At 40.2% G+C, this 23,470-nt stretch overlaps 1 protein-coding gene across 1 annotated transcript in view; it reads left to right on the forward strand.

Moving 5' to 3' along the window:
- HTR7 (5-hydroxytryptamine receptor 7) overlaps positions 1-23,470 on the forward strand; it is a 70,874-nt gene that overhangs the window by 42,929 nt on the left and 4,475 nt on the right. Inside the window, exon 2 of the mRNA XM_040970423.1 lies at positions 20,730-21,485. Within this exon, the coding sequence (XP_040826357.1) occupies positions 20,730-21,485 (756 nt within the window). The remainder of the gene's footprint in view (positions 1-20,729; positions 21,486-23,470) is intronic.

Raw genomic sequence — 23,470 nt, forward strand, 5'->3', positions numbered from 1 at the left:
ACAGCCATGCAATGACTGAGCTGCTTCCTGGTATGTGTCTGCTCTGCCCATGTGTGTGGAGAATTGGAGTCAGCACGTCAGTCAGCAGATTGTGTGCAGCTGTTCCACAGGAAATAAAGCCTAGGAAGCAGTTGTGTAAAGCAGATGATGAGTTGACCACATTGAGGAACTCATGGCAGAGGTAGAGGGTGGAAGCAGAAACTGTGTCAGAGCTGACTGAGACTTACATCTTGTAAGAGCAAATTCAACTTGTATTTGAAATGAATGCTGAAGCAACATAAAATGTCAGAATTCACATAGCTCTCTCTTCCTCTTTCTTCTTCAATATAAGTGAGCAAAAGGTTTCACCAGCAGGGCCACTTACCTTGCATGAACATTTTAAAAAATATTTATTTGAAAGGCAGTATTACAGAGAGAGAAAGAGGGAGGGAGAGAGGTCTTCCATTTGTTGATTCACTCCTCAAATGGCTGCAATGGTTTTAGCTGGCAGACTAAAGCTAGGAGCCTGGAACTTCTTCCAGCTTTCCCATGTGGATGCAGGGGCCCAAGCACTTGCATCATCCTCTGCTGCTTTCCCAGGCCATTAGCAGGGAACTGGATCAGTCTAGCATCCTTATAGGATGCTGCCATTTCAGGCAGTGGCTTTACCCTCTATGCCACAACACTGGCATTCTGGTGCCTTGATTTAGATATACATATATCTTTTCTCGACTTAAACCTTCTTGTGAATAGGAACTGGCCATATTTTTCTCTATGCCTCACCTAGGAACCCTAAACAGTTAATGGACCATGAAAATTGCTCATGAAGGAGAAGGACTTGGAACCACCTTTTATGAACCTTTATTTAAAATGAAATATTTTGGAGGAAGAATGAAAGTAGCAGGAAGAGATTATGGGGAGTGTTTTATTAGTATACATTTAGCAGTGCATATCTGTGCCATTGCATTCTTGTGGTCATCTGAAAGAACAGAGAATAATTTAATAAACTTCCAGTGCAGTTTGTGCTCAAAAAAGATAGTTGCAGTCCCATCAGCCTAGGCATCCAATTCAATTTACTCCTCTTACTGTGCCTCTCTCCCATCTTTATCTCTTGCCCTCTCTTTGCATAATATCAACAAAATCTAGATTCACACCAATGAATAACTGCAAATGGCAGTATATTTTAATTACTTGTTCTCTAATTGATACAGTAGCTCAACAGGATAGGAAGTGCTTGTTTGAAATTAAAATCACAGCAAGTAGAAAATGTAAGCAGTTATTAATTGTAAAGTGTTCAGTTTATAGAGTTGATTCATGGATTTTTCAGCCAATTTAATTTGTCACCATTTGGTAGAAAAATACCATGTGGATGTGTCTTGTCATTTAATTGAGTGGGACTCACAAATGTTACAGCGTTGTATTTGTTTATGTGGCTTTGTGTGAGTAGATGTGTGTGCAGGTCTGAATTGAAAGATAATGGAAGAAAAAATAAAACCCTACAGTCTTCTTAATCAGCGTCAGGGTTCCAAGAAATGCCAGTATTTCCACAGAAAAACTTCATCTTGAGGGCTCCAGCCAAAAAGCAGAGGTATCTAGGCAGCGTAAATTAAACCATTTGGAGTCTCTCTTGTGTTAAAATTTCACAGAGAATACAAATGAATGTGATGCTTTTCATTACTGTTTTATGAGTGATTAATATATTTTAACAGTGAAATTTGAGTGGGATGTTTGCAGAAGCCTGACGTGCAGTTTGAATACCCCATGAGGACGCTAGAAGGATGTCGGCGTGGGAAAGGTTCATCATGTCTGCGTCTTTCACTCTTCTGGAAGGGGGCTGCGGTGAGGAGTGTGAAAGCCTCTAGAATGGTATCTAATGTGTGTGTACTAAATATGTGCTTTCTTGAGATAGGCGGTCTTCAGAAAAGAGAAAAGACAGTAATTTTTAATATTTATTGAGTGGTTTCTATGAGGCAGACACTTTGCTATGTGATTATGCAAACCCAGGCTCGTATGATAAATAAGAAAGGAAACATAAAGAGATGAAATAACATGCTGAAGATCACCTTTTTAAAAAGTTTATTTATTAATTTTTAGATGAAAGGCAGATTTATAGAGAGAAGAGACAGAGGAAGATCTTCTATATGCTGGTTCACACTCCAAATGGCTTCCTCTTCCTCTGGGTCTCCCACATGGGTGCTGGGTTCCAAGGACTTGAACAATCCTCCACTGCTTTCCTAGGTCACAAGCAGGGAGCTGGATGGGAAGTGGAGCAGCCGGGACACGAATTGATGCCCATATGGTATGAAAATGCTGCAGGGAGAGGATTAGCCTGTTGTGCCATGATGCCAGCCCCTGAAGATCACCTGGTTCATATATTGCAGAGCACAGATTTGAATTCTGGTGTGGTGATCTTTCCAAGTCCAAATGTTTAACCACCACAGTACAGCAACCACATGTAATTAGCAGTATAGTGCTTTCCCTAGTGATTTGTTTTTTTGTTTAATTGTAGTTTGTTTTATGCAAAAGCATGATGGGCTGATATTTCTGCTTCAGTTGTCATTTTCATGGGAATACGGCAATTCTTTTTTTTTTTAAAGATTTATTTTTATTATTTTTTTTTATTGGAAAGGCGGATATACAGAGAGGAAGATCTTCCGTCCGATGGCCAATGCTATGCCGATCCGAAGCCAGGAGCCTCTTCTGGGTCTCCCACGCGGGTGCAGGGTCCCAAAGCTTTTGGGCCATCCTGGACTGCCTTCCCGGGCCACAGGCAGGGAGCTGGAAGGGAAGCGGGGCTGCCGGGATAGAACCGGTGCCCATATGGGATCCCAGGCGTGCAAGACGAGGACCTTAACCACTTGCGCCACCGCGCCGGGCCCGGAATACGGCAAATCTTAATTGCCTGTTAACTTTCATACATTTGCCAACAGCTTTTAAAGACAGATCCTATCTGTGCATTTAGATTTGTAAAGTGCTCCTGATGTTGCCACTGTGTACCTTTACACATTTTTTTTTTTTTGCAGTTCAGGCAGATGTGCTGATGTATGTGGACATAGTTTCATCATGGGTAAAAGAGAGGAAATTAACATTTAAAACCAAAGCTGCTGTTTATTTTTGTATTTTACATTTCAATGGCTGTTGATTTTGTGTCTCAGGAAGACTGATCTTGAAGATCATAGAAAACAAAATCACAAAAGGAAGAGTAAAAGCAAAGGCCTTGAGAATTGCTGAAGTCTTTATGCTACTTTAAAGAGATTTTTTGCTGTGTAACAATGCAGAGCATAGCTTAGGAAGAAGGAAATGCTGTTTGTTTCAAATGATCATCACTTCCTTGTGGTTCCAGTAGTCATTTAGCTGGCAGATGTGCTGAGAAACGAAAAGGAGGATCTTATGGTGACGGAGAGAAGAGCAAGGCATCGCCCAAGTGTAATAGGCTGCTCCATTGTATACTGGTGTAGGTGGGGTGCTGTAGCATCCCCACAGCCAGCAGCAGTGGGTGGAAGGACTTCATGGTGGAGTGGGAAGGACCAGCTGGGAAGGACTTCATGGTGGAGGTGCCACTTGAGCAAGGTCCTGGAGAGTGAACAAGAGTTTGCCAGCTTATGAAACGGGGACTGTGATGGTTGGACTCTGACTTCACTGCCCTGTTGCTGCATTTCTTTCATGTTTTGTGTTTTGCATTTACTTTGCTTTTGAAAGAGGACATGCACAATCTTTATTTTTTTTTACTTATATAAAGAGAACAATTTCATGTATTTTATATATACAATTTTAAGCCCATAGTAATATTTCCACCTTATCTCCTTCTTCCTTCCTTTATTGCCTTTTATTTCATGATAACATGCTTTAAATTTATTTTATAGTCATAGACTTAATCCTCCACTAAAGATGAATTCAGTAAGCAGAAATTGAAAAACTATAGTTTCGCAGGAGTCTAGACAAGGATAATAAACAATAATCACATCTCAATATGTCAATTTCCTTCTTATATGTTTTTGTATGGTATGTATCAGCTACCTCAGAGAAAACATGATATTTGTCTCTCTGGGCTGGCTTGTTTCATTTAGCGTAATGGTCTACATTTGCATCCATCTTGTAATAAAAGAAAGGATTTTACTTTTTTATGGTTGAGTATGTATACCACATTTCTTCGTCTAGTTGTAAGTTGATGAACATTTGTGTTGATAACATATCTTATGGTGAATTGAGCTGCTATAAACATGGGGATATGGATAACTCTTTTATATGCTGACTTTGCTTTCTTGGACATATTTCCAGAAATGGGATGACTAGATTATATATATACATATATATATTAAATATATAATATATTATATAATATATATTTCCACATATGTAGAAATTTTCAGATTTTTGAGGAATATTTGTGTTGCTTTTCTTAATGGTTGTACTAGTTTTCATTCTTGTCACCAATATACCATAAGTATTCCATTTATTTCTCTTCTTTTTTATTTACATCTGAAAGGGAAAAGTAACAGAAAATAACTCACTGAAATGAAGTACTCTTCAATATTTTTTTTGTTACTTCTGATAACATATCTTAAAATATGGCATCTTGTTTTGGTTTTATTTTCCTCTAAAGTGTAGATAAAGCCTTTAGTTAACCTTTTAAAAAAGATTTATTTATTTATTTATATTGGAAAGGCAGATTCACAAAGAGAAGGGAAGACAGAAAGACTTTCTGTCCACTGGTCATTCCCCAAGTGGCTGCCAACAGCTGGATCTGAGCCCATCCAAAGCCAAGAGCCAGGAGTTTTTTACGGATCTCCCACAGTGGGTGCAGGGTCCCAAGGCTTTGGACCATCCTCTATTGCTTTGCCAGGTCACAGCAGGGAACTGGGTGGGAAGTGGAGCAGCTGGTGCGTGCAAGACAAGGATTTAGCTGCTGGCCTGTCACACTAGGCCCAGCCTTTATTTTATCTTATACTAACAAACTGATATCATGATTAGCTAATATTTAGTTAAAGAACATGCCAAGCAAGTTGAGTTCAAATGCAAATAGACTTTAGGAGCAGTCTTTTTTTTTTTTTCTTAAAAAATTATTTTCATAGCCAGCCATTAATTTTTTTAAATATTTATTTTATTTTTATTGAAAGATTTGCAAGGATCTTTCATCTGCTGATTCACTGGAACTGAGCTGATCTGAAGCCAGGAGCTTCTCTTGGGAGCGTGTGGGTGCAGGGTCCCAAGGCTTTGTTCCCTCCTCTATTGCTTTCCCAGGCCACAAACAGGGAGCTGGATGGGAAGTGGAGTGGAGCAGCTGGGACACAAGCCGGTGCCTGATGCATGGAAGGTGAGGATTTAGCCATTAGGCTATCAGGCTGGACCCCAAAACCATTAATTTTTAAATGCTCATTACAGAGGTGAGGGGATGGGGATTGCAGATCTATGTGGGCCTCGGTAGGGTGATAGATTGAGAGGATCACTGGCAGTGAGAAAAGGAGGGGACGATGAGATGTGTCCAGCTGGGAAGTCGGGGGAGAGAATACTGTGCTCCTTATTGTCAGTCTGTTAGTGGTGGGATGGAGATGGTCTGTTGATGCCTTCTCAGGGGCCTTGGTCTGGGAGAGAAGGTTCTGGGAGTATTACTTGTCATTGTACGACAGGTGACATATTCCATCCGTCCTCTCAGGGGCGTCTCATTGTTCTCTCTGGATAAGATGCGAGACTTGTTGTCCATGTCAGCCTCCAAGTGTCTACAGACTTGAATGCCTTCTGTAGAAGTTGGCCTAAAGTGTTGTGCCATTTGCTTTTCCCAAGCTTTGAAGAGGTGTTCTTTAGATCAGAGAATCTGGTGTCTTGTTTTTCATGTTTATCTGGGTATATTCTGCATCCTTTCTCTGGAGTCAGAAATGGGGGTGACTTACTCCCACACCAGATGAGGAGCACTTTTTTCTTTCAGCTTTATTTCTGGACCCAATCTAATGTTTGGGCTCCGAATGGTTGGTTTTATTTGCCTTTACAAATTCATTCTCGTTGTTTGTAGATGTGTAAGAGGGTATGCAAAAAGTTCTGGAAAATTAGCTTTATGAACAAACAGTGCATGAATTTAAAAACTTTTTGCATAAAAAGAAGTATCTTTTATTGCATTTCCATGAATTTTAAAAGTGTTCACATATTTATTCATATGTCACTTATGAGGAGCCCAGGTTCAGTGACAATCAATGTTAGTTATTTCATCATTGTGTCAACATCACAGAGTGTTTTTACACAAACATAGAAGATGTAAATTACTCTATACCCAGGCTAGATGGTGTAGTGTCTGTGCAGTCTAGTCCCTTATTGAAATGTTGTTAGCACCTGTCTATATGTAGTTCTTTCCCACAAGAAAGAATTTGAGATCTCTTCTGTTGTGCTGTGATGATAATCTTGAATTGTCTGTTAAAGTGTTCTGTTTTGTTGATCCCTTAAAAACACCAAGGCTTGATGTGTTTTTGATTTGGAATATTACTCTATGTGAGGGGTCTAGCTTTGAGCACATAGACTATCACATCACCTGTCTGCAGAATGATGACAAAGCACCTGTGTGATTGAAGGTGTCCACCTGAGTCCAGGTAGCTGCCGTAACCGTTAGGTACCTTGACTGTGTTGTCAACCACTGCAGAGGTCTTCTTATTGTGCTAGGTTTGTCTCCACTAGATGGTGCTCATACCTGCTAGTGCTGCTGTAGCCCACGGTAGGGGTGATGTAGTAATAGAGGGAACTCATTTATTAAGTAAATATCATTGAGCATTCATGGATCAGACACTATGGGAATTGTGAGGTTGGAAAGATAACTAGGTAGACAACCTTGCCTTTGGGAAAGTACTCTTACTGTTATACACAACTAGCAAGGGAACAAAAGGAAGAGGCCATGAAAGACAGGCAAGTAATGAATCACACCAACACTGGGAGCTCAGGGCCTGGGTTTACATGCCAGCATTTCTACTTCCTAGTTCATTTACTAAATAAGTTATTTCATTTCTCTGAGCCTCTGTTTTCTCATCTGTAAAATATGAAATAACCAGTAGTACCTCTTTGATAGGACTTCTTAAAATTTTTTGCCTGAGTTAACTATGTACAGAGCACTTGGCACTGCAGCTCTGGTTAGGTGTTAACTGGTCACCTCCCACCCCAGCTGCCAGCATGTGAACCCAAGGATGACAGTGAGCTCTGTCTCAGATTTACTAATGTATTCCAGATGTGCCTGGCACTGAGGCATACTCTCCTCTTGAGAGATAGGTTGAGTGAGTAAGGGAGGGTTGGAAGATGTTATTGTGAGTCTAGCAGAGAGTAAAATATGGAAGTTCTAGGTTTGCTTCTTGTCTTCTAGATATCAGTCCTAGATGTTCATCCTAAAGCTGTGTCTTTCTCACTAAAGAGAACTGTTTCCATCAGAAGGCCTTGCTGAGAAAGTGCGATACAACTCGGAGCGTGATGGTCTCTGTATTCTGCAGGAGAGGAAGGCTGTTGCTGAGACCTTTCTCGCCCTGGGGACCGCCCAAAGGGCCTGGCCTCCCAGGGTTTCTTGTTGCCACTCTTGTCTGCTTCTCCGTGCTCTCTCTGTCTCTCTGCATTGAACAAAAATGTTGAAGGCAAATGTCAAGACCAGGAATAAGAAGAGCTTAATTTGTCACATTGGGTACAGCTGTGTGTGGAACTGCAATTTGCATTTTAATGTCCTGCTTATTCCAGAAAAGTGGCATTTTACAGATTTCCTGTATTATTCATGAATTTGAAGACTTTGTAGTTTAAAAATAAAAATTCAGGTAATAACCAAGAATAAGGAAAGTTAAACTCTTTCAGGTTTTCTCAACACTCTTGCCCAGTCTTTCCACTTTTCCATCTGTTTAAGCATTCCGTGTCCCGTTCCAATTTTATATACTTGGGTATCAGGAAAATGTACACAAGGAGATGTTAAGGCAGCACATCTGGTTTCTTCATTGGCTTCCAGATTCAAAAGAGAGCATGTTTGGTTGAAAATAAAAACCAACCCTGACCTGATAGAGAAACACGCCAAGTGAACACCTCAGGCATTTTGTTGCTGATGATGTGGGTGACGCTGCCTTGGCCATTTGGCATGTGCAGAGTATTCATACCCCCATGATGACTACCCCTGTTGCTGTGATGTTTCGAATGCTGAGTGAAGATCAAGTCTGAATCTCCCTGCTCTGTTAAGTTATCGTGTTTGTCCTAAGAATACAGGTTGGTGCAGGTCAGAGAGAAGCATCTGTGCAGAAGAATGTTGTCAGAAGGTCCTGGGATGGGCAGTATCGAAGATGGGAGCCAGGTGATGTGCAAGCACCTTGCAGAAAGGCCACATTGCCAGGGTCACAGGAATGTAGGCAAGATAGCTCACGGGGTGGGAGGGGCATTCTGGTGTCAGGTTGCTTAGCAGACTGCACAGTGACTGTTTTCCATCTGGCTTGAGCAGTTGTGCCAAGGGTTGCAGGATGTTAGTTTCTCTGCACTTGGACTCAGTGCTTTCCTCCTGGGGTTATGGTGCAATCTGAGGAGCAGAAAGATGTGTTTGGAAAAATCAACATGGTGTTATGGACCAACTGAAGAGTAACAATGAGCTGTGGTTAGGGCTGGGTCATTAGAAATCCAGTGCTGCTTCTGGGCTGAGATGGCTGTCAACCCAGACGGTGTGAGGGATGATGTGTGAGGGGGGGATGTATCAGTTCTGTTCGGTTGTTCAGATTGTGTTTACTTATGGCTATGGTATCCTGTACTAAGTCATGTGTTATGTGTTATAACAAGAAATGTGTGTTGAACAGTGTAAAGGCAAATGATGACCAAAGCAGGGACATTATGAACATGATAAAGGAATTTGTGTGTAAAATATTAAAAATTCCCTGGATTCCACTTGGCTTTCCCTGAGAAAACAAGGTGTATGTCTCCACCACTTCTTAATTAGATTATATCAAAGAGATATTTAGGTTGGTATGAGTGATCACCCATCTCTGATGTTTCCTGTAGCATCTGACTAAAAGCTACAGGGTAAGGAATTCTTTTGTCATATTCTCTGATGTTTTACTTATCAATTCACCTACTTGGTATTTATTTAAAGCCTACATCGTATCACTCATTCAGCAAGGATTTGGATTCAATACTGAACAATGGAAATATGGTTTGTAATGTATTGTCCTAAGGTATTTATTGACAATAAGTGGGAAGTTGGTGAAGCGATGTTGGAGAATTCTGGGTAGGGATTCACTGGGACTGGACAGTCTTGCTGGAAGAAGCGTCGTCCAAAGTCACATCCAAAGGAAGAGCAGATCAGAGCCCCAAAAGGGCTGTGAATGCTGCAGACAGAGGAGCCACCTGGTGGTGGAGTAATGGAACTTCCCAACTTTTCCAACGTGATCAACAGCATGAATGGTTGATGAGTGAACTGAGAGCATGTTGGTCAGCTTTCACAGGTTGTTCTGAATCAAGATGAAAATCGTCAAGTTGTCTTCTTACTGACTGTCCTAGAGAGTGATTGGCCCAGTAGAGGACTAAGTAAAAGAAGAGGGTCAGGTCAATGTGAATTAATCTCATTCTGTAAACAGATCTCTTGGCTTCCTGATACTCCAGTGATGTTAGCTTAATCAGGGATCATTTATTTTATGAATACACATCTCCTTTGATAGTATTATTGGGCTAAGATTTATTTTTTAACTAGGTAGTCCTAGTGCTTCTGTCATGTACTGAGCAGATAGCCTGTGTGCCAGGCACTGGACTAAAGGTTTTATTGATGTACTTCTTTAGACCCCATGCAGCCCTGTAGAGGAAGAGCTGTATTCCTGTTGTGTAGATGAAGAGCAGAAGCCCAAGGCTGAGGCGCCTGCTCTTGGTCTGCCACCTAGGAAGGCTTAGAGCAAGGACTCGAACCAAATCTCTTTGTGTCAGAGGCTGGATATGGTGCTCCAGAGCTTGAACTTCAAGGGAAGACCAGTGTGCAAGTATTTTGAAGATGATGGAAAGTACCACTAAAGGGTTGTTTTAGAGTACTTTGTGATGAATTTTAAGAAAGCGAACAGATTTTAAAGGGGTACCTAGTTGTTCCTCCTGAGCTGGCTGATGTCATGAATAGAGGCTTTTCTTGTGGTGCATTTTATGGCAGATAACATTATAAAATGCTGAACTATTCCGTATCATCTATTTATTATGACTTATGGGGAGAATGTAATTTTTTAAAGTATAATCATATTGTTCCTATTAGGAACCAAATTTCTAGAAATCTTGCTGGAGGTCACAGAATAATAACAATACTTATACAGTAACCTTTCTCTGATGGGCAGATCTAGTTGGAAAAATTCATGATGACAAGCCAAATCTTAATGGCATTTCAGAGGAGAAAACTCCTGCAGAGGTGACTTGTCTTGAGTCACAGCAGCCTCCAAAGTAAAGAAGGGAATAGCCCAGCAATTGAAGCAGTTGATGGGGGAGGGAACTTAACCATTCAGATAATGGGGTAAAGATAAACACGGAGCCAATTTTAACATTAAGTTAAATCCAGGCTATTTCTGGTAGTGTTATGGATGGGTTGTGTCTTCTAAAAAGCCAAATTGATGCATAACATGAAAAAATACTAAAAAAAAAAAAATACAGTATCGTTTAACTGCATAGGTGAACTAACAAGAAAATAATGAGCAGGCTGTAGAGTCCTGAAATGAATACAAGGCAAGCAGCAAGCCAAGTAAGCTGGCATTGGAAGCTGGTGGCTCCTGTTAGGCACAGATGCTGATTCAGCTGACCTGAAGCCCTGGCTGTACAGGCTGCCTCCCCAGGACAGGACATCAGCACAGGCTCTTAAACTACAGCAGGTAGGGGTCTGGAGTGGAGGGTTAGGAAGGTGAGGCTGAAGCTGTCATCCAAATCCAGGGTCCTTGGGGTGGGGAAAAATAGCTATTTAAGCCAGACAAACATTTTATTGTATTTCTGAAGTCAGTCGATATTACTGGCATGAAATAGCACTAGGAATACACTAGAAGGCCTAAGGAGCAGGTAGACACTATGGTTCAAATATGGTAGCCATCACCCATCTTTGCATTTCTTTATATCCACAATGATTGGATCACAGGGACCCCACCTCCAACAGCATGAGCCAATCACTTCCAAGGGAAGCCTCCTTCAGGAGTTTCTTTCAGTTAACTTCTATTCCTTGTGCATTAACTTGAGACTCTGGGGATCAAACACATAAGCCTTTGAAGTTTTTCCAGCCCAAAATAGCCTCATCATGGCTTGCAAGTCCTTTGCAATGTATCATGCACATCTCTCTTTTGAGCTTGTTTCATGCTGGTCACACGGAGCCATTTCCTGTTTTTGGTCAAGGCTGTATGCTGCTCTTGAGGGCCTGTCCTTTCCTATGTGTCTTCACATGACTCCCTTAACCTCTGTATTGAAAACTATGCTCAGACAGGCCCCTTCTCAACTCACTATCTCATCTTATCCCCACTGCCTCTTCCTGTGCCTGTATCCTATATTCATTTTCAGAGCACTGAGAATTGCCTGAAATGAACATTAATGATGATTTATTTCCTTTCACCATACTCCGTTACATTGTTGGAATGTAGTAAGTCCTCTATATGCAAATGAATGAGTGGACATGACTTTGAGTCAACCAGAAAGGGGGAGAAAAGTTAGAAGGATATATGCTGAAGTTATTGATAAAACCTATTTCTGAGCAATAAGAGTATGGGAAATTTTACTTTTATTCTCTTTCTAGCAGCACTTATTCTTGTCTTCATTTAAAGAACCTGATTTGTACAAGCAACTTTTTTGCATGTATATGACTCTCAGCTATGAAGTTGCCCTTTTTCCTTTCTGATTGGTTAAAGAATGGGTACGTGTGATGTTTTTCTTGTCGTTGAGCTGAGTGGAGATATGCTTAAGAACAATGTTGTATGATCTATTTGAAATTTGCTATGAGAGTAGACCTTAGATGTTCTCAACACACACACACACACTGGTAACTGTGTGAGATGATAAATGTGTTGGCTAGCTTGATTATGATAATTATCTTACAATATATACATTTAAAAATAAGAAGGTAATAAGGTGGCAGCAGCCCCAAAGATAAAATTTAGAAAGCTTTGCAATATTTTCACGTAATAATTTAATTTTATGAAAGCAAATGTGATTTAAAAATTTAAGGAATTATAAGAAATACAAAAGAAGCAACAAAGCATTTAAACTCCCTATGCTGAAAAGTAAAATGAGAGTTAACTTTTGTTGAGTTTAGTTTATGCTCATGTCTGCCTAGAAGAGTAGCTGGTTTCTGGTTGGTTTATTTAACAGTTAGGTGGAAAGTTAATAGAAAGTTGATGAATTGTAAGAATGAAATCACACAATGCATGCTACTAATTCAAAAATAATAAAAAAATAAAGTAAAATAAAAAGAAGAACTTTGAGTAAGAGCTTTTAATTTTAATAGGCATTTGTGGGCCTGGCACAATGGCTTAATGGCTAAATTCTCACCTTGCAAATAAATGCCAGCATCACGTATGGGCACTGGTTCATGTTCTATTCCACTTCCTTTTTCAGCTTTCTGCTTGTGGCCTGGGAAAGCAGTATAGGATGACCCGAAGCCCTGGGACCCTGCACCCATATGGGAGAACTGGAGGGAGCTTCTGACTCCTGGATTCAGATAGCTCAGCTCTGTCTGTTGCAGCTACTTGAGGAGTGAAGCAGCGGATGGAAGATCTTTATGTATATCTCCTCCTCTCTGTATATCTGCCTTTCCAATACAAATAAAAATAGGAAAAGCACAAAGCAGATACACAGGCAATGAGCACATGAAAAGAAGTTCACATCATTAGGCATTTGAGAAATAAAAAAGACACGAGAACATTTTAAGTATCATTTGTAGTGCAGGTTTAGAATATGTGTATTCTTTGAGCTTTTCTTTACTGGATCTGATTGTCATTCCTCTGTAGGTCAATTGATTGTTTTGAAGAGCACATTTAAGGATCTTCTTGTGTTCAGTTGAAGAGAGCTTGATTATCATGTGTTGTAGTGAGGATCACTTTTGGTCTGCCCTGTTGGGAGCTCTGTGCCCCTCCTGTATTCTATCTCCCAATTCTTTTTCCAGATTAGGGAAGTTTTCCTTTACTATTTCATTGAATACATTTTTTTAAAAAGATTTATTTATTTTTATTGCAATGTCAGATATACAGAGAAACGGAGAAACAGAGTCTGATGATTCATGCCCCAAGTGGCCACAATGCCCGATGCTGCGCCAATCCAAGGCCATGAGCCAGGAGCCTCTTCCGGTTCTCACGCATAGGTGCAGGGTCTGTCCTCAACTGCTTTCCCAGGCCATAAGCAGGGAGCTGGAAGCAAGTGGGGCTGCCAGGATTAGAACCAGTGCCCATATGGGATCCTGGCACATTCAAGGCAAGGACTTTAACCACTAGGCCACCACGCTAGACCCTCATTGAATACATTTTTTTAAAAAAGATTTATTTTTATTATTTTTTTTTTATTGGAAAGGTGGATATACAGAGAGGAGAGACAGAGAAGAAGATCTTCCGTTCGATGATTCACTCCCCAAGTGAGTGCAACAGGCCGATGCTATGCCGATCTGAAGGCAGGAGCGGATACCTATTGTATAGCTGTAGAACTGTGCTTTATAGTTGTAGAACTGTACTTAACTCTTGTAGAATGGACTGGTTTCCTTTGGAACTATTACCAATAGTGCTACCATGAACATTTCCCTATATGTACAGTATTTTGGTTACTATCATCACATACTTAGAAGCATTGGTGAATCATGGAGTATATATTATTCAGCTTTAGTAGCTATTAAAAATAGTTTCCCAAAGTTACTGCATCAGTTTATACCTCCTTAGGTAGTATAATAAACTTCCAGTTGCTCCATATGTTTACAGAACACTTGTCTTTGTAGTTTTCATCACTGTCATCATCTAGAATTTTAACCATTCTTATGGCCAGGTTGTCTCATTGTGCTTTTAGCTAGTGTGTCCTCATGACTTATGATGTATGTTTACTGAAAGCCAGTGCTTTTTAGACTTTGGGCCATGATACAGATTATTTTGCGAAATCATTTTTGTGCAAGACCAGTAGCTGCAAAGATTGAAATAGAGTAACACAGATGAGAGCAAAAAATGGCTATGGTTTTATGAAACTTACATTTCTATGTTGATTTTGTAAATATATGAATAAACACATTCATTTTTGTGTATATATACATATTTATATAATTCTTTTGTGAACTGTAAGCCAAAAGGTTCGCAGAAGCTCATATTAGGTGCTTAAAAAAATGTGCTTCATCAAGATGAGAAAGCCATTCCTACCTTATTGAATAGAGTGCTATGAGACAGAACTAATAGCCGAGATAATGAAAACACGATTCATGATGATTTTGTCGTCCAGGAAAGCTGGAAGCAAAATCATTAAGATGAAGCATGTGAAATAAAACTAAAGCTCTTCATAACATAATTGCAAAGTCCTCGGAACTAAGTGAGAGAAGGCTGTTTTGACAGCAATGCACAGAGCAATCAATTCTATATTCTGGGTCCTAGATCTCCAAATCTTTTTGCAAGGAAGGGGTTCCTTGGAAATCTGCATGTTTCAGAAATTCCTTGGTGATGCCAGTAGTCTGGAATTTGAGGAACCACTAAATGAGATGGGAGATTCTACTGGATTGTGCCATAGTGTAAGGGAAGACGTCTTCTGGAAGAAGTTTTTCTGAGTGTGTGAAACTTTGTTAAGATGAATGGTGTGAAAGTCATTGTATTCCAGGATAATTTTACCTGGTTTCTTTGACTCCGTAAATTATTATTCTGCAGCACTGAAAAATTCAGTGAAAAGTGTTTAATGAAAGAACCATTCTCCACAACTTTTGTGTAGTCAGAGAGGAAAACAGGCAGCAGAGTTAATCTGGTTCTAATCCCTCTCTATGCAGATTATAACTCCTTAATCCTCTTTTTCTCTGGACTACTTCAATGGAACTACTTAAAGGGAACTCCTACTTCAGTGGAACCCCTAAGGAGGATTGCATAGGTTCCTCAATTGTATAATACTTTGGTGCCTTTGATGCTGAGACTTGGTATATTTTAACGTTTGTGTAGTTAAATTTTAAAGGCTTTATAACACTGTGTTTCCCAATGAATAATTGAGCAGAAAACGTTGTGGGATAAATATTAGCTGTGCATATTAAGGAATAGAATCAATCTAGGCTTGATTTTTTTCTCCTTTCTTTCCCTTGAAGGTAAGATTTATCCTAAATAAGGTTTGGAGGAATTTATGTATAATTTGGACAAACACTTCCTTGATTAACAATATTGCTTTCTATAGTAATTATAGGATTTTAAATGTCAATGAGTTCTTTCCTTTATGTGAGTTTATGAATGTAATAAAATACTTTTGTCAAGCTAATCAACTGAAACAATGTAAGATTTATCAGATTTTTTTTAAGCATTTGATGACCTAGATTTTCTCTATTGCCAGAACCATTTAATATAGAAACACAAAATTCTCTTACATGTCTTTATTTTGTTCTTAAAACTATTGTTGCTTTTTTTCTTTATTTTTTGGAAAGAAGCATTGTTTTATAGGTACACTGTTAAAAAAATGTCAAGAATAGAAAAATCCAGCAAACGTTTTAAGCCAATAAAATCCCTACAACTCAAATAAAACTTGTACTAATATTTTGGTGGCTATTCTTATAGATATATGAATACAATCATGCATATAAAGTCATATGCAAACTTTAACATAAAAAGATGAATCATTATGATAGTCTATTGTTTTTCTGTATTCTGTTTCCTTGTCATAAATACATATATGTATCATTTTAATGATCTCTTGATTGCACATATATACATTATAATATGTGTATATAAAAAAGCCCTCCATAATTTATCTGATCTCTTAGTGATGGGTACCTGGATTGCATCCTTTTTCTCTGATATGTAGTTAGTTAGCATTTCTGCAGATTGGTTATTTCACATTTGCACAAATTTCTAAGTGTGACTTTCTGAGCCCAAGGGTCAGTGCTAATGATTTTGGGAAGCTGCCTTTCAGAATTGTAATCCCAACTGACAGTCTCACTAGCAGAGTATTAGAATGTGTGTGTGTGTGTGTGTGTGTGTGTGTGTGTGTGTTCTTACAAATTTATCATATTGGCTTTTGTTTTAAAAATTGGCAGATGATCAAAATATATGTCATTTTTTAAAAGTTTTTATGTTTTTGATTATTAATGAAATTCTTACTTATTTGGAAGTGTTTATTGGCCAGGACAATAGCTTATTTTTTGCTTAATTGCTTCAGGCTTCTTTATTAGAATGACTTTTTCTTTTTGGAAGTTACCCTGTAAGCGACCTGTGAATATTGGCATACTGCCATTTTTGTTCCTGATCCATTTGATTTTAGCTCAGCACAGATGTTTAAATTCAACCAAATGCTATTTATCTAGTTTTTTTCTCAGTTTTTGTCACTAAAATTTATCAGTGTCACATCCTATACTTGTAAGTTTTTCTATCCTGGTTAAGAATGCCCTTTGTTATTAGGAACTTGCAGAAACACCTGTTCTCTTTCGTCCGTTTTGGGGGAGGCAGAAGAGTGGAGAGAGCGCCGGCAGTGACTTGGCTGGATAGGGCAGAAGCAGGGAGCCAGGATACCCAACTCCTCTTCCTGTCTGTGCTGCCTGCTGGAGCCGAGTCAGGAGCCAAGAATGGAGCCCCAGCACTCTCATGTGGGATGTGGGCATCTTCACCACCAGGTTCAACACGTGCCCTGGGTTGAAATTTTACATGATAGTCTTTAATTCATCTGGGATTTATGTTTTAGAAGGAAAAAGATAAGAAAGCAGTGTTCTTTTTTCACGGATGGGACCTATTGCATTATGGTGATCAGAATACTAGCTTTTTTTTTAAAAAACGGAGATGCCGTTTCTTGATCCATTTTTGCATTCTGACTTGATGGTTTTAAAATTATCTAATTAAATTAAAATTATTGCTAGGTTATTTAGTTGGCCTTGTTATAGATTGAGGGGAAAATTCGCACTAAGGTATGAATTTCCATATTGGAGAAAAAAAGGTGTTTTTTTTTTGTTTTGTTGGATTCAGATATTCTTTTATGCATATTGAAGAATTCCATGTTTTCTTTAAATGAATCCTTGTCATATATTTGAAATTTTAATATTGAGATTTTGGATCATTGTTAATAAGTTTTACTCTCCCAAATGTTCTCTAATTGTTCATTTTTAACACATAATTATTTATTTTTGTTTGTTTATCTTGTTTATCTTTATTCTGACCTCCTAGATTCTTACAGGGTGGTACCTAGGAAACTGAAGAATTACTTTACTAGAGAGTATAACTTGAAAATAATGGAGAATGTAGCCTTACATAGGACCATTTTTGCATTTACTACTATTATTATTATTTTCTGATATAGTTCCATAGGTTCAGGGATTTCCCTTACCCCTTGCCCAAATTCCCTTCCCTCCCCCACTGATTTCCTCTGTATTATTACAATACTACAGTTCTTCATAAACAGTGGTAAGTCCATCATTGTGGGCATAGGCAATGGCAGAGGATCCAGCATTGCATTGTCAAGATAACCTAACAGTTTCATTGGGAGTCACAGGACAAAATCTATAGGATATAATTTGAACATGTAGGGAAGACTGAATAGGCATCAATTCACATCACTTTATGAAGACTAGAATGAGTGAAGATACTGTTTCCATAAGGTTCACTAATATCTTAGAACTCTTCTTTGGTACTCCATTAATTAATTTCCCATGATTAATCTGTCAGTTCTGTATTATTTATGTACACAGTATAAGACTGCAGATACCCCTAATGGTGAAGGCTGAAGCTGGAAACTTAATCCAGGTCTCTCCCATGACTCAGGAACCCGTTTGCTGGAGTCATTACCACCGCCTCCCAGGGTCTGCAGTACTTGGAAGCAGTTGTCACACCCAGGCATTCTGATATGGCATGTGATCATCTTACTACTAAAGCAAAGACACCCCTGGGTTTTTCAGTAAGCCTGACAGTGTAGTGTCTCCTTCCAGAAAGGAAGATGCTGAGGGAATGGAAGGGAAAACTGAACTGACTTCAAGACTAGCCATTTGCCAGGCTGCGAGTCCAAAGATTGCTAATTTTTTTCTAATACCACACAAATAAAATATAACATCTTTTATTGGTGTAAGTAATCCCATTTCCTTCCTTGTCACAATCTTGTTCCAACCATCTGCCAACCCTTCCCATCCCATTAGGTATTTGTAAGGTGGCTGACAATGCCATCTGGTGGCCACCTGGGGAATTTGATGAACTAATCTGCATGTTGGACCTGGACTCTGGCAGGCCTGAGGCTTCAGCCTGACCTGGCTGGGGAACAGGCAGTTTATGTCTGGACTGCAGGCAAAGCTGGAAGGGAAACCAAAGGCCAAGTCTTGGGAAAGGATGCGTGGGGAAACTGGGAACAAGAGCAGGCACAGAGCAAGAAGAGAGACCTGCAAAGGACTTCCATAAGGAAACAGTACTCTTAAAGCCAAGCAAGGAAAGGGAAACTTTTTTCTTAAAAAAGGTTACCTTTAAGTATATTTTTCCATGAAAATTTCAAAAAAATTTATGAATTTGAAAGTCAAAGCAACAGAGAGGGAGAGACATACACACAGAGATCTTCTACTTGATGGTTCATTCCCCAAATGGCTGCAACGGCTAGGTTGAAACTGGGCCTCGGCCAAGAACCTAGAATTCCGTCTGGGTCTCCCATGTACCTGGGCTGTCATCTGCCACTTTCCCAGTTGCCTTGGCAGGGGCTGGATGGGAAGCCAAGAGGCTAGGACTAGAAGTGGCATTGGATGTGACATGCCAGCTTTGCAAGTGGTACCTTAACTTGTTGTGTTATAATGCTGGCTAAAAAGGGAGATCTGTTTAATAGGAAAAATAGTCTGAACTCTGCTGCAGGCCAAGGGCTGCCTCATTGTGGACAGGTCTGACATCTTCAGGGGTTTCCTCATTCCTCATCTCGTTTCTCTTAAGTTGTTTTTTTTTTTTTTTTAATTTTGTTTCCATAGCTTGAATCTCCCACAATTTCACATAAAGCAAACCTTATTTTATATTTCTTCTGTCTTTTCCCTCTCTTCCTCTCTCTGTCACCTGTATATACCTTACTCCGTCTCTCCTCCTCGTTAGTTCCTTCTCCTTGCTCTTTCAGTTTCTGCTCTTGCATTATCAGGAACGCCTTTGTCTTTTCCCTCCTTTAGACATCACCCTCATGGCTACTGATGAACCCCTGGAGAGTGAGTGCTTCTGGGTCCTCAGGGGCAGGCAAGGTCAGGGCAGGGAAGTGAAGAGCCAGGCGGTAAGCCCTTGAGCCCCTGGAAGGGATTAGAGCCTCCTTCTGCAGCATCCTGGTGTCAAACCCCTTCCTTCTGCAGGATTTCTGCATAGGTCTGCATTCAAGATGTTGGTTTCCTTACATCACTGCATGTCCCCAACATTTAGAACAGTGCCTGGCATGCAGAAACAACTTTATTTGTTAAAGGAATAAATGGATAGTCACGCTGAATAAGCAGATCCAATGAATCCAATGAAAAAAGATCGTTCCTTTTGTTGTATTTCAATCCTGCGTTGTTGTCAGTGTTCCACTAATGAAAGCATGATTTGGGACTTCTATGGTATAATTTACATGTCAATAGTATTTTCAGAAATAATTATTAGTTTTAATATTTTAACCTCCAAATAAACAGACTTTCAGAAAAATCAGCAGTCACTGAGCCAGGGTCTCTCTGACTCCCCTTTTTGTGTTTCAAGCTTGTGTCTTTTATAAACGTAAAGAGGGCAGCAACAACAGCACAGTAGCCAGCTTTTGCCCATTTTTGCTTTTCAAATGTTCTTCTTCAAAAGAGTAGTTAAGCATGGTGGAAAAAATAAGTGTTAAAAATGTTCAGCTTTTAGCGAAACATTTTACCATATTTGTTTTCTCTGTTGACTGTCTTTTGCATGACAAATTCTTGATAATACTGGAAAAGTGTTTATTTCCTATATAGAACTCCATGTGGAGAAAGTGTTAGATTTGCCTAATGCTTTTCAGCACGGTACCCTTAGAGATGATTCTCCAGCGTCCGGAGAGATGAGGTAGTGTGTTTCTCCCATGGTTTCTCTGACAGTGTTGTCATGGGAGAATTTTCTGGAGGTTTAAAAAAAAAAGTATCTTCCTATCTTCTGTTCTGAAACTCAAGAATGTTCAAAGTATCTCACCTATTTTTGTGATCTGTAAGAATTATTTTTTGGTTCAGTGCATTTTAAAGATAAAATGAATTAAGAATGAGCTTGAATTGAGGAGTCCACGGAGATCAGTGGGCGTATGTTATTTCGGTGTGAGATACTTGGGTTCATTGGTAAGGGTATGTCACAACATTCCACGTCAGGCTTGATGGCTTGCTCCTCATCGATCGTGGCAGCTGTGGTTACGGGGTGGGAGGGCAGCTGTTTAATCTCTTGTTCATTGACTACAGGGGTTGCGAGCTGCTAGTAGAAAGGGAAAAAGCATGGGACTAATATTAGAGTCAGAGGGTTTGGGGGCTGAGTCCTGGCAGTGTCTCTGACGGACAGTGCGGCCTGGAGCGAAAGAGTGAACACCTGCAAGCCTGAGCTCACCCATTCTGCAAAATGAGAACTTAAAAAAGTCCCCCTGAGAAGGCTGTGCCGAGGAGTAGCAGCAGTGCTGTGTGCGTTGGTAGTTCCTTCTTCACTGTCCCCTCTCCGTTTCTCTCCTAGGTATCTGGGCATCACGAGGCCCCTCACCTACCCCGTGAGGCAGAATGGGAAATGCATGGCCAAGATGATTCTGTCTGTGTGGCTCCTCTCGGCCTCCATCACCTTGCCCCCGCTCTTCGGCTGGGCTCAGAACGTCAACGACGACAAAGTGTGCTTGATCAGCCAGGATTTTGGCTACACGATTTACTCCACGGCAGTGGCGTTTTATATCCCCATGTCCGTCATGCTCTTCATGTACTACCGGATTTATAAGGCTGCCAGGAAGAGCGCTGCCAAGCACAAGTTCCCTGGCTTTCCCCGCGTGCCGCCAGACAGCATCCTCTCCCTGAATGGCATGGTGAAGCTGCAGAAGGAGGTGGAAGAGTGTGCAAACCTTTCAAGACTGCTCAAGCACGAGAGGAAAAACATCTCCATCTTTAAGAGGGAACAGAAAGCAGCCACCACCTTGGGGATCATTGTCGGGGCCTTCACCGTGTGCTGGCTGCCTTTTTTCCTCCTGTCGACCGCCAGGCCCTTCATCTGTGGCACTGCCTGTAGCTGCATCCCACTGTGGGTGGAGAGGACATGCCTGTGGCTTGGCTATGCAAACTCTCTCATTAACCCTTTTATATATGCCTTCTTCAACCGGGACCTGAGGACCACCTACCGCAGCCTGCTCCAGTGCCAGTACCGGAATATCAACCGGAAGCTGTCTGCCGCAGGCATGCACGAGGCCCTGAAGCTAGCTGAGAGGCCAGAAAGATCTGAGTTTGCACTGTAAGGTTACTTACAATTATTTATGCCTCTTCTTCCCTCAACCCTTTTGTGCAACTCCTTGATATGCGTCATAGCAAGTTTCCTGAAGCAGTAGCCAATTTTCTATAGACACATCAGATGTGAATGTAGTGTAGAATAGTCTCCTGTCCCTCACCCGGTCAAGTTTCAACAGCCAGAGATAAGTGCTTGGTTATGTTGGAAGAGGCAACTGATTCCCGGCTGATGAATTGGAGTTGATGTGGGTGAAACAACGAAGGTGATATTTCCCATCCATTGTCTTATAAGTGGTACACGAATTCTGTCCACATAGTCAAATTCCTGTAACGTCATCATTTTAGTTGTTGATATTCTTCTGTACAGCACAATTCTTGATGACCTCATCCTTCTTTGATACATTTTTCTTTTGTGACAGAAAGTAAAAACGATCTTTCTCGAATGAATTTATCTTCACACAGGCTAAACAGGAGGAGTCGTGTGTGAAGTTGGTTGCTCTGGATGGGAAGGTGCTTGGGATTGGGCAAGGTCTTTGAAGCCATCGGAGTATTTGATGGGGACTTCCCACATCATCTTGGGAATCAAGAACAGATCCAAAGTTGTTGAGTTTGTCTGAGTCTTGGGTGGTTTTCCAGGGAGCAATTGCAGTATAGAGTATTGGGATCTGAAAAAGGATAGTTAGTTACTAGCGGTGATAAGGAAATGGAAACTTCATAAATGATTCATATGTTAACAAATATGACATCATCAGGAATAATGGATATAGGATGGTCGTTAGAGCTGCCCACAGGTCAGAGGAAGACTTGGTTTTAAATTGAAGGTAGAAGAGCCATCATCACATTTGAAAGTCGAGGGAAAGAAAGATGGACAAGATGGAATGTACTGGTGTGAGAGAACAGCAATGGTGGAGGACATGAGAGAAGGCAGAGGCGTGTGCTTTTGCTGACCCCAGCAGGAAAGAACAGACCAGAGAAGCAGGGGACATCCTAGCTGAGAGAGTCCTCCCTGTCTCCTTGTTCAATCCCCCCATGTGACATCAACTATGGGAACTAGATAAACCACAGCTGATGTCGCCATTCATGTCAGCTGATACCTAATGTTGGACATTCTTAATGTAGCAGAATGCCTTTAACTTACAGTGCAAAAACTGTAAGATTCCAGCTATGCTTATTGTTGAGTGGGCTGTTTGTTTCACAGGTATTCATTTTTATTTCTAATATAACCACATATTTTACACAAGTGAAATTGTTTACAGTATAAAAATAGTATTCAAAAATAGGATTTTTGGTCTAGAATATATACTGTGAGCAACCACAGAAGTCTTTTTTATAATATTCTACCAGTATTTGCCTACTAGATTAGGGATGTCAGATTTCTATTTGGAGAATCTAGTATAGTGCCTGATCCTTAATGTGTGATAAATTAAGGTGATTGCTAACAATTATTGACTACCTACAACATGTTATATGCCATGCTACCTGCAAGTAGGTGATGCTAACATTCTCAGTTCTCAGAAGAATAACTGGAGACATAGACATGTAGAGTAGCTGATCTGAGATCACATAGCTCCTATGGTATTGATGACTCCACTGCCCCTACTGATATTGTTATCATTTTATTGCTTTTTGAAAGATCTTAGCTTGTAGGCATTGATGAACTGACGAATGTTTTTCAACTGGAAATTGAGGCCATCAGCTGTCCCGGAAGACAGCTAGGATGCCCTGTAAACTCTGAGTCAGATTAGTCTATAGATTTATCTGTGCTTTGAAAGTACCCCCCTGGACAGGAGGAGAATGGGAGGTCAGGCTATTGATGAGTATTATGGTACTTTTAAGTTGTGGCATTGATGAGGACTGGGCACAATTTAGGACATAATAGCTTTAGATCAACTCATAGAGTAAGTTGAGGACTTTGAATTAAGTATTAATGAGTAAGTTATTAGTATCGCTAAGTGAGTTATTTTAGTTGTTGGCGCAGGCTTAGCTTCTAGA

Source organism: Ochotona curzoniae, unplaced genomic scaffold (genome assembly GCF_017591425.1).
Source record: "Ochotona curzoniae isolate NIBS_2020 unplaced genomic scaffold, NIBS_Ocur_1.0 scaffold_4763, whole genome shotgun sequence".
Taxonomy (NCBI): domain Eukaryota; kingdom Metazoa; phylum Chordata; class Mammalia; order Lagomorpha; family Ochotonidae; genus Ochotona; species Ochotona curzoniae.